Below are 15,705 nucleotides of genomic sequence, written 5' to 3' on the forward strand. Positions count from 1 at the left end.
AAGTTTGCATACCCCTGGTCTAGGTCAGTGCACAGGAACCACTTTTGTTTGCTTTGGCTCAAGGCTTTGTAGAAATATTGAAAAAATCAAGTATCAAGCACCTTTTTTATCTGACAAAGTAGCTCCTCAGATCAAATCTCCCAGATTGTTTATAATTTTAGGTTTATGCATAAAGAATGTTTCTCATAAGTTATCTGAGTGTGGATATAAAGAACTGATGACCTTAATTTTTCTTCTTCCCCTTATTTGCAGCAATGGTGAGCTAGACCCATGGTCAGGAGGTGGAGTTACTGAAGATCTCTCGGATTCCCTGGTGGCTGTTAACATCCCAGAGGGGGCCCACCATTTAGATCTGCGAGCCAGCACTTCCATGGACCCACCATCCCTTCAGTTAGCCCGCTCAGTGGAAGTTAGATACATGAAGCAGTGGATCACAGATTTCTATAACAATGCCAGAAAGAAACCCTTAGCAACTTAAAAAACAAAAAAAACCCACTTTACTTTCTCCTTTTATGTTCCATACCCTCACTTTGATTTTTTAAAATATGTAATTACTTTCTCCCATTTGTCATTAGATTTGTTGGGCCAAGGCTGATACGGAAGAGAGTGATGGGGTGAGCACTGCCGTCCCACCCAGGTCACTGTTCCGTCCTCACTGCCTTTGTGTCATCTCCAGGAAGAACGTCCTCATGACAGCTCCCAGGCCATTACAACTGGAGCCTTTCCTAAGTGCTTTTCACCGGAGGGAGAGCCACTTCCTTTGCCTCTGCAAGCAGAGATTTCTCCTTGGTTTTGAGGTTGATGTCTCCTGGCCCATTGTTAAGTCCCCATTCCTACCTCAAATAGGAAAAGCAGAAGCTGAATTAAAAATGACACAGTTGCAGCTGGTAGGAAGGATGTGTGAGGCCAATCCAGGAAACAGGGCCGTTTCTTTTGAACTTGATTTACAGACTTGATTTACAGACTTTGAACCGTGCTGCAATAAAGAACCAGGCTGGACCTTCTACCTGTGTGCTGTGCCTCATCTCCCTCCAGCTGTTGGGAAGGCAGTGTGCCTGGGCTGGCTGCTTTAATTTTCTTTCCCACTTGGCAGCTCTCCTTAGTTCTGGGATATTTGCCACCGTGGTTGTGCCAGGAAGAAATCTGGCCTTCTCCTGCTCCACTTCTCTTTGTTTCTCAGGTCACTTTTGTGGTAATTTAGTTAAATTCTGCCAATTTAGGAAAATCTCTGTTATGTCTTTCACTTTAAATCTGAACAGGCTCAATGCTGTGGTCACTGATAATACTTCAGTAATAAGTCTTTTAAAATTGATGAATCAGCTATTCAAAAAGTAAAATGTAGTTCTGATTATCTTTAAAGAACATTTTATTTTCTGATAGTTTTTACTGGTATTGTTACGGACAGAAGTGCCAGGGAACCGAGTGGCAGGTGCATGTGGACTTCTCTGTCTGGTTTCCAAAAGACAAGCACAGTGACTCATGCAGGCAGCATTTTTGACATTAATAAATGGTGGAGTCATGCCCGTTCCAAGGGGATAGCTTCTTTCAAGCAGTTCTTACACTGAGACCTTTCTTCAGAAGAGCTTTTCTAGGATAACAAATAAGGTTGAATCAAAACCTTTCAGGGACCCAGAGAGAGACTAACAGTTTCTTCTCTGCCAACAAAGTTCTTCATAGTTTCTTTTTATTTTCTCAGTAAATTTGTTTTTATCCTGTCCTGGGGAAGGTCCCACTTTAAAAAAAGTATACCTTGAGATTGATATTTCAAAAACATATTTTTTTAAAGTGCAGAAAATATAGTTTACTTTTGAGAGGAAGACTGAAAATTTCCCCTTATTACCCTGACATCTGGGACATACAGGAAGATCTTTGTCTCCTTTTGGAAGCCCTCAGTTCTCATTGGAATGAGTTGAGCACTTTGCTCAGTAGTTTTGTTTCAACATCAGAGAACAGTCTACTAGGGTGGGGATTTAAATATTAAATTTCTTGTTCAATATGAAGTTATATAATGCAAAGTGTTTAGTAGACATACTCTTATTTCTTACTTCAGGATTTTATCTTGTTTTCCTTGGAGCTTTTTACTTCTTTAAAATACTTTAGCATTTCCTTCAATATTTATTGTTAGAAGTTATATTTTTATGAAAAAACAAATTGTAAAAAGAAAGACCTTTTGTAAGTATAATTTGATCTTATATAAAGTTAACCTAGTTAGCCTAAGTAAAATGTTCTAAAATTTCATTTTATGTCAAAAAAGGATCAGAATATTAAATCTTATTAACAACAGCTGGGCACATGCATGTAATCCCAGCACTCAGAAGGCAGAGACAGGAGGACTGTTGCTAGTTCAAGATCAGCCTTGCCTATATAGGACCTCCAGGCCAGCCAGGGCTTTCCAGTGAGATCTTGACTCAAAATTCAAATCAGAAAGATCAAAAATCCTAATAAAAACAACAAACTCCAAACTTAAGTTTTTGGTAGTTTTTAGTATGTTTTATCTTTTAATTTTTTAAAAAGTTTTTTTTAAAGCATATGTTAACTGTCCCAGTTTGCTTTCAGTTGCTGTGATAAAACATTGACTAAACCAACTTGGGGAGGAAAGGGTTTATCTGTTTTATAGTTAACTGTTCGTTATCAAGGGAAGCCAAGGGAGGAAGTCAGGATGGAGAAGCTGAACCACAGCCATGGAGGAATGCTGCTTACTGGCTCGCTCCTCTGTCCTGTGCTCAGCCTGCTTTCTTATACAAAGCAGGACAACCTGCCCAGGGTGGCACCACCAAGTGGACTAGGTTCTCTCATACCACTCAACAATCAAGAGAATGCCCCACAGACATGGCCACAGTCCAATCCAATGGAGGAAATTCCTCAGCTGAGGTTACCTCCACCCAGGTGTATCAAGTTGACAACCGAAGCCATTCAGCACCTCAACTATACATGATATCACGACATTTCCCCACATGTCTCCTTGTTGTCCTCTTCCCATTCCTGCTGATCCTCTTCCTCTTCCTTCTACTTTCAGGTCTTTTTTTTTTAACTTTTAAAAAAATTTATTGAGAATTTCATACATGCATATAAGGTGTTTTGATCAAATCCACACCCACTCCCTCCCCTCCAACTCCTCCTGTATCTCTCCATCACTTTTTCCTGAACAACTTTGTGTACTCTTTGTTTTATTGGGCTTTTTGTTACTCTAACATTCCCCCCCTCTGAAGAGGTAACCCTAAAATCTTTTAGGGATTAGATAAGAGCTCCCAAATATTTTTTGACATTATTGGCCTTTGGAACAGAGAATGTTGTTAAAAGGCCCAAGGACATTTTGATTTTTAGCCAAGGAACTGGCTACTTTTCTCTGGGGTCTTTTTACCATAACTGCCTAGCCAATTCCTACCTCCTATTCTTATCACAACATCTTCTGAAGAGATTACCCAAACTGCCAATAGGGAATCAGGACACAGACCACTCTGGCTTCTTCCATACTGAACAGGGATGCAGGGTGAGGCAATTGGGGTACCCCTTCAGTGGGTCTATCTAAAATACTCCCAAATTGCATAACTCTTAACTGTAGGGAGAAAAGAAGTCCTTGACTGGTGCCTAGGAGATATGAAGGAGAAGTAAAGGCAAGAGTAGTTAGCATTACAAGTTCTAGACAGGGAACCAGAAAAAGGTCAGAACAGGGCAAATTTCAAATGTTCATATGAGAGTCCGTTGGAATTTCTTGACAAGGGCCTCCAAAAGTATCCCTCTATTGTGTTCCTCCTAATTTTTCTTTTGTCTGCCAAGGCTGGAATTGAGAGCGATGGGACTCAGGATTTGTTTTCAGGCACTTTGATGGCTGTTGGAGTGGCTAGAATCAGTGTCAGTTCCCTCTTGAAGGTTTCTAGATAGGGAGAGAAAACAAATTTAGCCATCATTTTAGAATAGTGAGTTGTCTTCCTTAGCTACAGGTGGGCACTACAGTATTGCAGAGCAAGATTTGAAGTCTTATTAGAAACAAAATCATCAATGAGAAATAATTGTTTAAATAACATTTTAAATAATTGTCTAACTTTTTATATGGACTTAAGCCTAAAGTTGGGAAGTGTAATCCCTTGAACTCATAAAGAAAGATGAAATAATGAAACTTGCAGGTAAATAGATGGATCTAGAACCTGTTTTACTAAGTGAAGTAACACAGACTCAGAAAAAGAAAAGACATATGTTCTCCCTCATTTGTGGATCCTAGCACCAAATCCTTAAAAATTCCATGTTCTTTTAAGAAGATGATGCTGTACAGCAGTCTCTTCTGTGTGAAATGAATACCATCGTCACAACTTCAGCTGTGCCTGCCTGCTAAACATTGTCACAATTGCGCTTGTTGATGGTTGTGCTCCTTTATTAAAGGAAGGGCAAGCAGGGTCATTGGACCCTCACCAGAGTATCCAGTGACTCTTCCCAGCCAGCTGTATGTAATTTGGCCCTAATCACACATGGTCTTCTGGATTTGGGGATGACTAAAGTATATAATTTGGGGAAGGTTAGGAAGAGATGGCTTGATCCATGCTGGGTAAAGGCTTTCCAGTGTGTATACCCCAGGTCACTCATATACGTCAGCAACCCCTCAGTCACCTCTGTAAGTAAGCTCAGTAAATTCATTGGTTCCCCAGGAAAACTTTAGTCAAACATTGGTTTAACACTAGAACCCTAGAAGGGGATAAACATTGCTTAATATCTCCAGGAAAAGAATTTGTGTAACAGATGGAAATTTATTTGTTAATGCTATTATGTCTCATAACTATTAAAAAAGAAAACAAGAATATAAAAGATGTTAACAGGATATGGGAATGGAGATATTTTCCAAAATAGAAAGAAAATTGAGAAAGTCTAGGCAAGTGATGAAGGTCTGTATAGGTTTGATATAATATATAAAGGATGAGACAAAAATAATATACACATTATATTAAAATTTTTAAGGTCATAGTTTAGTCAACTAGTTTAAAGAACAAAATATACGTCTAGTCAAGGTTTATCTGAGAATGTTTGGTTTTTGCCCAAGCTTTATCTACATAGCACATGGTAAAAGTACTAGACTGGTGGAACTAATCTTGGATGTTTAACAGCCATACTTTGAGTCCTATACTAATCTGGTCAGAGGGACTTAAAAGATACTTTTTGCCTCTTGCTCTCCAAGGTTGACAAAGTTCCAGGGGACTGTGGAACATCTCTCAAAATGTCCTGCAACTGTTGTGAGTCACCTGTCTTCTTGTTCAGGGAGGATATGGAGACCCCATGAGATGAACTTGAACCAGTGTCCAGTCTACAAAGAGGAAGGTCAACACAGAGGAAACATTTCCTCCATGCTTCCAAGTGAAGCAAGCCATGGTCGAGCAGGACCTTTGAATTATCTTCACATAGATAGAACTGGTAAAAGAAAGGAGTCAGGGTCTTCTCCAAAGCCCATGTGACCCTGAGGAACAGATCCCCAAATGACCTTAAGAGTAGAAATAAATTGGTTTATTTGGGCCAACTATATGGTCTTAAACACCCCAAAGGAAAAAGGTTAAAGTGATCACTACTTTCATGTCTTTTTTATTGTAAAACAATGAGTTTCCTTAGGGTTGTTTACAGGAGCACGGGTAAAAGGTTATATGAGAGTATGGGCAACTGACCAGGGGCTACACTACTGGAGAAAATGTCTCTCCCTTTCCCAGCAACCATTAACTGCCTCCAGGTCCTCAGGGAGGGGCAGAGCACTTACCACTCTCTGCCCCATGACAGAATGCTAATAGGTCAAAACTTGTGCTTTTCTTGTGCAGGTAATCACAACTGCTGAGAATTCATGAGAGTAACTGTCAGGTCATGCCTGAAAGATAACTTTGCACAACAATCCACACTCCATCCTGTTTTTACATTATTTCTCCTCCCTCTTCACTGATGTTCCGTAAGCCTTTCAATGGGTGATGTAGATATCCCATTTAGGATGGAACATTCGACAGTTACTTATTCTCAGCACTCAGACCAGTTATGAGTCTCTGCAATAGCTCTATCCATTACAAAAAGAAACTTCTCTGACTAAAGTTCTTAGCAGCATTAATTTATAAGCATAAACGTAAATATTTAGAAGGGACTTTTTAGAGTACATAATGCTAATTTAGCTGAACAACAGCAGTAGCCTTCCCACTAGGGCCTATGTTCTCCCCAGGCAGATTGACCAGATTTATAGTACCAGATATAAATTCATTTCTGTGGAATTGGCCTCAGTTCTATTCAGAAAATTGTTGCTTACTTTCCAAATAGTCATGTTACTACAGCACTAGTGGGTGCCTCTTACCTGGTAGCTTATTGCTAGTCATGGTCGTGTGCATCTGTAGCTGTGGATATGTGGAAGGCTGATGCAGGAGGCTATCTTGAAGACATGAGTTCAAGTCCAGCCTGGGTAACATACTGGGAACCAAAAAACAATGGAGGACATGAAATGTGTGTGTGTGTGTGTGTGTGTGTGTGTGTGTGTGTGTGGTGGCTATTGGGAGATGAGGATGGATCTGAGAGGAGATGGGGAAGGGGTCTGAATATAATCAATATACATTGTATGAAATTCTCAATAAAACTATTAGTTCAAAAACCTACTGAAAAATTACACATACAACTTCTGTATATGAGTCTTCCTGTATAGATGAAGAAACAGTACCAGACAGGAAAAATCTCTCTTCAAGTTATTAGCCAGAATAGTCCAAGAAACTCCCCAAATTACACAGGCTATTGCTACAGCCCTACTTTTGAAGACGGACATACTTTGGACACAGAATTTGGAGCAATGGAGCTAGAACTGACCTGAAGTCACCTCCTTCAAGGCTAGCTTTCATAGCTTTGGAGAGCACTCTGCAAGCTGCTAAAGGATAATGTTAATCAGTGGTCTAACTCCAGCTTTAATGTCTAATAACCACATCAATGACCAGCACAGCAAACTATATTGGGGCAGTAGTGGCACTTTTACCTTGGTGGTTATCAATGAGGGAACTCATGTGGTACTGCAAACATAACCAAATACACATGGCTGGGGAGATCATAGATTTTAAAGCAAACCCTAAAGCTGTCACATTCCTAGACAAATGTAATTTCTTACTATGTGCTAAATATGGATCATTATATTTACAGACAAGTATGTCAGTCACCTCTCATCGAAGAAGCTTCTCTTGCAACAGATAGTGATCATTACAGAGTTGCACAACTGGTCACACACAGAGATTGTCTGAGAAATGCCCAATCCTAGGTGACATATCTAAAATGGAACCTCTACACTTAAGGCTCACAGAATATAGTAGAACAAAGGGTAGAGAGAATACCAATGCATAACTCAACTCTTATCAATGAAGCTCCCTCATGCAACAGTGGTCCATGAACACAGAAGGACACAGATGGCCAAAGCATAGAGAATAAGAGGCTATAGAGTGTGTGTCCTTGGACAGGTCTCCTATATTAAACTTCACCCACCCAGGGCTTAGGGACCATTGTAGGAGAGGGAGCAGAAAGATTGTAAGAGCCAGGCAGGAGGTGCATGGCCATAAGAAATAGTCATACAGGTGCCTGGGACCTTGCTCATTTGAACCTACAGCAATGGTGTCAGCATGCACAAGACCCATGTAAACACAAGTAGACACAAACCCAGCATAGAACTGTGGAAATGGGCAGCAGGCCCCAACCTTAGCTGAAGAATTATTGGCAGCTGATTACTGCTGGATGAGGAAGAGCTGATCTTCTTAAAGGGAGTGACTCTAGATAGATTGCCTAGACCTCAGTGGATGAACTTGCACTGAAGGACATTTGGGGATGCTAACTTGACTTGATAGGCCTTAACATCAATGAGAGAATGCAAGAAATCCAGTGGGGGTAGTTATGGGAGGGAGCCAGTGGGGAAGGGAGTATAAAGATGATTAAGATGTTCTGTATGAAATACACATAAATTCAATTAAAAATATTAGAAAAAAATAAATGAAAGAAAAGTTTGTTTAAAGCATCCTAATTATCCCTGAATTTATGACAGAAAAGGAGAGACAGAATGTGTGTGATTTTTATTTTGTTTTTGTTGTTTTAATTGCCTAGAGTCATTGGGTGGAATACAGAAATTTAGGGGTTGGAGCGAAGGCCCAGCAGTTAAGAGTGCTTGCTGTTCTTGCAAAGGAACAGTTTGGTTCTCAGCATCCATGTCAAGGCAGCTCACAACTGCCTATAACTCCAGCTCCAGGTGACCTGATGCCCATTTCTGGCCTCAATGGGAACTGCATTTATGTGCATATACTCACACACAGACATACACATACAACTGGATCTAAAAAACTTTTTTTTAAAGAAAATTTTACTTATTATTTTTATTTTTATGTGTATGAGTGTATTGCCTGCATGTATGTAAGTGCGCCCATGTTGTGCAGTACCTGAGGAAGTCAGGAGAGGGCACCAGAATCCCTGGGACTGGAGTTACAGACAGTTGTTAACTGCTATATGGATACTAGGAATTGAACCTGGGTCCTCTGCAAGAGCAGCTAGTGCTCAACCACTAATCCCCTAAAAAATTCTTTAAAAAAGTTTAGGGAACTTCTTTAGGGAGTCTGTAGAGTCAGGAGATTCCAGAGCTGCCAATGTCCATACCAACAAGCACCGCAAAGATCCAGTCCAACCCCATCATTTAGAGGGGACTTGTCTACAGCCTCATGGCTCATTTTTGGCAGAACCTGGGCTTGATTTAAAGGTTATTTTCTTTTACTACTGTATCTTAATCTTTGAATTCAAGCAAACTCTCACTAAATGACCTGAAGCAAAAGGGAATTCTTTGAAACCATTCAAGCACTCTCTCAGGATTGTGATTTGTAGGTCTCACGAGGGAATAGATCTGGGGTTTGCAAAGATGGAAAGGCAAGATGCTACATCCTCTTCTTGGGCTTTCAATAGATACCACCAGGTAGCAGCTTCAGTAGTGGGTGCTCAGATTGTTTATAGTTTGGCCCAAAGTCTAAATTTTCTAAAGAATTTGTAAAAACACTGACGCTGAGCTTCAACCCAGAGTTTGTGGAGTATCTTGGGGTGAATCTCAGGAAGCTACATTTCTAGTGAATTTTTAAGTGAATTGGGAATCATTATGAAAGACATTCTGAATTTGAGTCTTTTCAGACAGGGCATGCCCTTTCTGTGATTTGTTTCTTTGTACACATCTGACCTGTCTGGGTGTGGGAGCTCTGCCTCAGAGTGCAAGTCCCGTGATGTTCCATTCTGCTTCTCTAGACCAGCTTCCTCTTTTCTACTCACACAGGCCTATGATGAGTTCCCAGAGTGGTGTTCTCAGTGCCTCACAAGTCATCATTTCTCATGTGACTAGGGAAGGGCAGGGCCGTAAAAATATGGTTAAGTTTTTAGGACAGAAGCAGTTCAGGCAACTCAATGACATGGTTTTGTCACACAGAATTTCTTGGAAGACAGATAGATGCCAGACAAAATGCCAGTAACTCATGTAGTAGAAAAATTCATAGGTGAGTATGAACAAAAAATGTACATAGTTATTTTGTTATCTAGAAATATATATTGTGACTGTAAAAAATGGTAACAAGTGTGCTGGATAGCTTTAGTAGAGGGAATCTCATGTGAGGAATTATCTCCATTGGATTGACCTGTAGCTATGTCTGTGGGGGCATTTTCAACAATCAATTTTGGTTGTTGAGTGATATGGGAGAGTCCAGCCTTGGGCAAACGGTCCTGTATTGTATAAGAAAGCAGGCTGAGCAAGGGCCAGTAAGCAGCATTCCTCCATGGTCTGTGCTTCTGTTCCTGCCTCTAGGTTCCTGTCCTGAGTTCCTATCCTGACTCCCCCTGACTTTTTTTAATTGAGCTCTTTAAATTTCACACAACAGTTCCCACTTAAATCCAGACCCCTTCCCCAATCCATGTGTCCCCCTGTCTCTGTACTGAACCCTATACACTCTACCATACATGCTGAGTTCTATTCATTCAGGTGTTTGTATCTAAATGTCCTTCAGTGTAAGTGGGTTCACTGGAGTCTAGTCAGCCCATCCAGTGGTCATATGTAAGTCACACTCTCCCTCACCCAGCAGCAACCAGTTTCAAATAGTTCTCAATCTAGTGCTGACCCACCACATATTTCTCACCTCCCCTTTGGGCCTTTGGTTAATTGAGCTGACATGGGTTCTGCGTTGGATGCCCCCACTGTTGCAGGTGCTCATGAGCAAGCTTCCACTGGCCTGGAAGCCTCTACTTCATCCATTCATGAACCAGCCCTGGCTCTTACAATCTTTCTGTTTCCTCTTCCACAATTGTCCCTCAGCCATGGGTGGGTGAAGGTCCATATAGGAGTCCCATCCTACACTCTACAGTCTCTTATTCTCCAAAACTTGGCCAGTTGAGGCCTTCTGTATGTAGCACACTCTGATGTATATGGAAGCCTCACTGGTGAGAATGGAGGGGTGCAAGAGCCCTCTCTCTACCCCTTATTCTGCTATGTTCCATGAGCCTTGGCTTTAGGAATTCGACTACAGATGTGTCATCTAGTACCTGGCATCTCTCAGGTGTATGTTCTCTATGCCTGATCAGATGTGCAACTCTGTGGTAGCCTTCATCTGTAGCAAAAGAAGTTTCTTTGATGAGTGCTATACAGCATGTTATTAGCTCTAAGGGAGATCTCTTCCATCTCGCACTGTTTTCCCTTCCAAGCAGCTCCTAGGTATGCATATGCAATGTTCAAACCCTCCATCTGCATTTCTCATAGGGTTTCTATAGCATCACTTTTCCCTCTAGTCTCCTAGCCCCCCGAGATTCATTCATCTCTACTCTTTTCTCCCATCTGGACTCACTCCTCCCTCCCTCCCTCCCTAGTCACAGTGCCCCATTATTCCCACCCTCCCTTCAATACCTCCTGACTCCCGCCATCTTTCCATTCCTGACTTCCCTCCCTTCCCCTCACCATGGTCCCTTGCATGTCCCTTCCTCCTCTCCTCCTTGCCAATTACTCACAATTTTTCCACCTCCCTCAGGTAGCATCTGTTCCCTACTATCTCCTTTTCAGGTTGTTTCTTTTCTTTTACCTCCATGTATCTTTTGCCTTTACCTGGTTCCTGGTGTTACTTCAGAATTTATATACTCACATATAAGGGGTTGGTGTTACAATCTGTAAATGAGGGAAAACATATGTTGTTTGCTTTTCTGCCTTTGTGTTACTTCACTTAGAATAACACTCTAGCTCCAGCCATTTACTTTCAAATTTCATAATTTCATCTTTTCTTACTGCTGAGTAGAACTCCATTGAGTAGATATACCAGATTTTCCTTAACCATTCGTTAATTGAAGGACATTTAGGTTGTTTCTGTTTCTTAGCTATTGCGAAGCGAGCAGCAACAAATATGGATGTACAGGTGTCTCTACAGTATGATGAGTCCTTAAGATATATGCCAAGAAGTGGTATCACTGGATCATATGGTAGGCTCATTTTTAGTTTTTTGAGGGTTCTCCACACTGCTTTCCATAGTGGTTGCACAAGTTTGCATTCCCACCAGCAGTGGATGAGTATTTCTCTTTCTCCACATCCTCTCCAGCATCTGGAGTCATTGGTTCTCTTGATCTTGGCCAATCTGACTGGGGTAAGATGAAATGTTAAAAGTGGTTTTGATTTGCATTTCTCTAATTACTAAGAATGGTGAGCACTTTTTTTTTTTGGCTTTTTGAGATAGGGTCCCCTTGTAGTCCCAGCTGTCCTGGAACTCACTATGTAGACCAGGCTGGCCTCAAACTCACAAAGATCCACCTCCCTCTGCTTCCCAAGTGCTGGGATTAAAGGCGTGAGCGAGCATGCCATGCTGGTGAGCACTTTTTAAAGTGCTTCTTCGCAATTTTTATTTGCTTGAGAACTCTCTGTTTATGTCTATCACCCATCTTTTTATTGGGTTGTTTATCTTCTTATTTCTTCTTTTTTGAGCTCTTTGTGTATTCTAGATATTAATCCTCTGTTGGATGTGTAGCTGGTGAAGATTTTCTCCCACTCTGGGTTTCCTCTTCCCTTCCTTAGTTGTTTCTTTTGCTGTACAGAAACTTTGTAATTTAATGAGGTCCCACTTATTGATTGTTGAGCTTAGTGCCTGAGCAGCTGGTGACTGGTTTAGAAAGTCCATTCCAATGTCTATATGTTGGAGGGTGCTGCCTATGCTGTCTTCTAGCAGTTTCTGAGTTTCAGGCTTTATATTGAGGTCTTTGATCCATTTTGAGTTGACTTTTGTACAGGGTGAAAGATAAGGGTCTTTTCATTTTTCTGCAGGTGGAGATGCAGTTTTGCCAGCACCAGTTGTTGAAGATGCTATTTTTCCTTCATTGTGTATTCTTAGCACCTTTGTCAACTATGGGTGTCTGAAATTATATGAACTCATGTTTGAGTCTTTTATTGTGTTCCAATGATCTATGTGTCTATTTTTGTGCCAATACCATGCTGTTTTTATGACTATAGCTCTGTAATATAAGTTGAGATCTGGTATGGTGATCCCCCAGCATTACTCTTTTTGCCCAAGATCGATTTGGCTATCTGAGCTCTTTTGTGATTTCATACGAATTTTAGGATTATTTTTGTCAAGCTCTGTGAAGAATGTCATGGGTATTTTGATTGGGATTGCATGGAATCTATAAATCACTTTTGGTAAGATGGTCATTTTCACAATATTGATTCTACCAATTCATGAGCATGGTAGGTCTTTCCATTTCCTAGTGTATTCCTCTATCTCTTTCTTTAGAGTTCTGAAATTTTCATTGTAGAGATCTTTAATGTCTTTGGTTAAGCTTATTCCTAGAACTTTTTGGAGCTATTGTGAATGGAGGGTTTCCTCTAGTGCTTTTTCTTATTGCTTGTTATTGGTATATAGAAAGGCTACTGATTTTTGTAAGTTGATTTTGTATCCTCCCACTTTACTGAAAGCATTAATCAATTCTAACTATTTTCTAATGGAATTTTTGGGATCTCATATGTATAATATATCATCTGCAAATAGGGATAATTTGACTTCTTCTTTTCCTATTGCTTTTACCTTATTGCTCTAGCAAGGATTTCAAGCACTATGTTGAAAAGGAGTGGAGATAGTGGACATCCTTGTCTGGTTCCTGATTTTGATGGAAATGCTTCCAGTTTTTCTCCATTTAGGATGATGTTAGCTATGGGTTTGTTGTATACAGCTTTAATTATGTTAGGTATGTTTCCTTTAGACCAACTCCTTCTAGGACTTTTAATATAAATGCATGTTGGATTTTGTCAAATGACTTTTCTGCATCTATTGAGATGACCATGTGGTTTTTGTCTTTAAGTCCATTTATATGTTTTATTACCACTTATTGACTTACGGATGTTGAACCATCCCTGCATCTCTGGAATAAAGTTGACTTGATCATGGTGGATGATCTTTTTGATGTGTGTCTCTATGTGGTTTGCAAGTATTTTGCTGAGTATGTTTGCATCTATGTTTATTAAAGATATGGGTCTATAGTTTTTCTTTTCTTTCTTTCTTCTTTTTTTTAATCTCTACCTGGTTTTAGTATTAGAGTGATACTGGCTTCATAGGAGGAGTTTGGGAGTTCTCTCTCTGTTTCTATCTTTTTGAATAAGTTAAGCAGTACTGGTGGTAGATTTTCTTTGAAAATCTAGTAGAATTCTGCTGTGAATCCATCTGTGCTTGGGCTTTTTTAGTTGGGAAGTTTTCTATTACTGCTTCAATTTCCTTATTTGTTAAGGGTCTGTTTAGGCTGTTGATCTCCTCTTGGCTTAGCTTTGGTGGTGGCCATAATTTTAGAGATTCATCCATTTCTTTTAGGTTTTTAAATTTAATAGAGTATAGATTTTTAAAGTATTCCCTCACAATGTTTTGGATTTTTTTGATGTCCGTTGAGATGTTTCTTCTTTCATCTCTGATTTTGTTAATTTGGATTTTCTTTCTTTCTTTCTTTCTTTCTTTCTTTCTTTCTTTCTTTCTTTCTTTCTTTCTTTTTTTCTTTCTTTCGGTTAACTGGGCTAAGGGTCTGTTTAACTTTTCAAAGAACCAGCTCTTAGATTCATTAATTTTTTGTATTATTTTCTTTGTTTCTAGTTCATTAATTTATGCTCTGAGTTTTATTTCCACTCATCTACTAAGTTTGGGGTTTGTTTGTTCTAGCCTTTCCAGAGTCTTGAGTTGTATTGTCAAGTTGTTTACATGTGCTCTTTCTGATTTTTTAATGTAGGCACTAAGAGCTATAAACTCACCTCTTAGGACCACTTTTAGGGAGTCCCAGAGGTTTTGTTGTGATGTGTTCTCATTTTCATTTTGTTCCAGGAATACTTTTATTTCTTTCTTAGTTTCTTCTGTGACCCATTCTTGATTCAGGAGTGTGTTGTTTAATCTCCATGAGTTCGTGTATTTACTAGAACTTCTTTTGCAGTTGATTATAAGCTTTATTGCTCTATGGTCTGATAGAAGGCATGGAATTATTTCAGTTTTTTTGTATTTATTGAGATTTGTTTTATGCCTCAGAATGTGGTCAATTTTAGAATAACTTGCATGAGCTGCTGAGCAGAAAGTGTATTCTTTGGTGGTTGGGTGGAATATTGTTTATATATCTGTTAGATCTATTTCATATATTGTGTCATTTAATTCAGATGTCTGTTTATTCTTTGTCCAGTTGACCTGTCTATTGAAGAAAGTGGGTATTAAAGTTGCCCACTATCACTGAGTTGGTGCCAATCTCTGTTCTATAGTCTTGAACTACTGATTTTATGATATTGGGTTCTCCAGAGTTTGGTGCATAAATGTTCATAATTGTAATATCTTCTTGGTCAATTGTTCCTTTGATTAGAATGAAGTAACCCTCCTTATCTCTTCTGATGAATTTTAATTTGAAGTCTATTTTGTCAGGCATTGAAATTGCAACACCTGCTTGCTTCTTAGGGCCATTTGTTTGGAATATTTTTATTACATCATTTCACTCTAAGATAATGTTTATCCTTGAAAGTGAGATGAGTTTCTTGAAGGCAACAAAAAGATGGTTTTTCTTTCTTGATCCATTGCACCAGCCCATGGATCAGGGGAGTTGACAGGGGAGTTGAGGCCATTGATATTTAGTGTTAATATTGAAAGGTGCTGTCACTTTAATTTCTTTGTGTTTGTGGCCCTATTTTGTGTTTCCATTGATACACCTTTATTTTCTTTCTGTAGCCTTTTGAAATACTCATTCCTTTCTTTGGTCCTTGGTATTACTTCAAGTAGTCTCTGTAGTGCTGGTTTGGAAGGCATGAATTCTTTCAGTCAATTCGTATCATGGAAAAGTTTCTGGTCCCCTTCGACCTTGGTAGATAGTTTTGCTGGATAAAATATTGGGGGTTGGCATCCATGGTTGTTTAGAACTGGGAATACTTTGTTCCAGGCTCTTCTGGCTTTCATAGTTTGCATTGAAAAGTCAGCTGTTATTCTGATGGGTTTTCCTTTACATGTAACTTATTTTTCTCTAGCAGCTTTCAGTAAGTACCCTCTCTTTGTTCTGTACATTTAATGTTTTTACTATGATATGTTGTGGGGGATTTTCTGTTCTGATCATGTCTTAATGGTATTCCCTGTGCTTCTTGAATCTCTATAGGCATATCTTTCCTTAATTCAGGGAAGTTTTCTTCTATAATTCTATTGAAGATCTGTTCGATGACATTGGTTTGATTTTCTTCTCCTTCCTGTATGC

At 39.6% G+C, this 15,705-nt stretch overlaps 1 protein-coding gene across 2 annotated transcripts in view; it reads left to right on the forward strand.

Annotated features, from left to right (window-relative positions):
• LOC103743050 (lysosomal Pro-X carboxypeptidase-like) overlaps positions 1–642 on the forward strand; it is a 108,117-nt gene extending 107,475 nt beyond the window's left edge. For both annotated transcript variants that reach the window (XM_029568874.1, XM_017800914.2), the window contains one exon: positions 253–642. In XM_029568874.1, the coding sequence (XP_029424734.1) occupies positions 253–478 (226 nt within the window). In that variant the 3' untranslated portion in view covers positions 479–642. The remainder of the gene's footprint in view (positions 1–252) is intronic.
• Positions 643–15,705: the final 15,063 nt, after the last annotated feature.

The sequence above is a fragment of the Nannospalax galili genome, unplaced genomic scaffold (genome assembly GCF_000622305.1).
Source record: "Nannospalax galili isolate Female #2095 unplaced genomic scaffold, S.galili_v1.0 scaffold278, whole genome shotgun sequence".
Classification (NCBI taxonomy): domain Eukaryota; kingdom Metazoa; phylum Chordata; class Mammalia; order Rodentia; family Spalacidae; genus Nannospalax; species Nannospalax galili.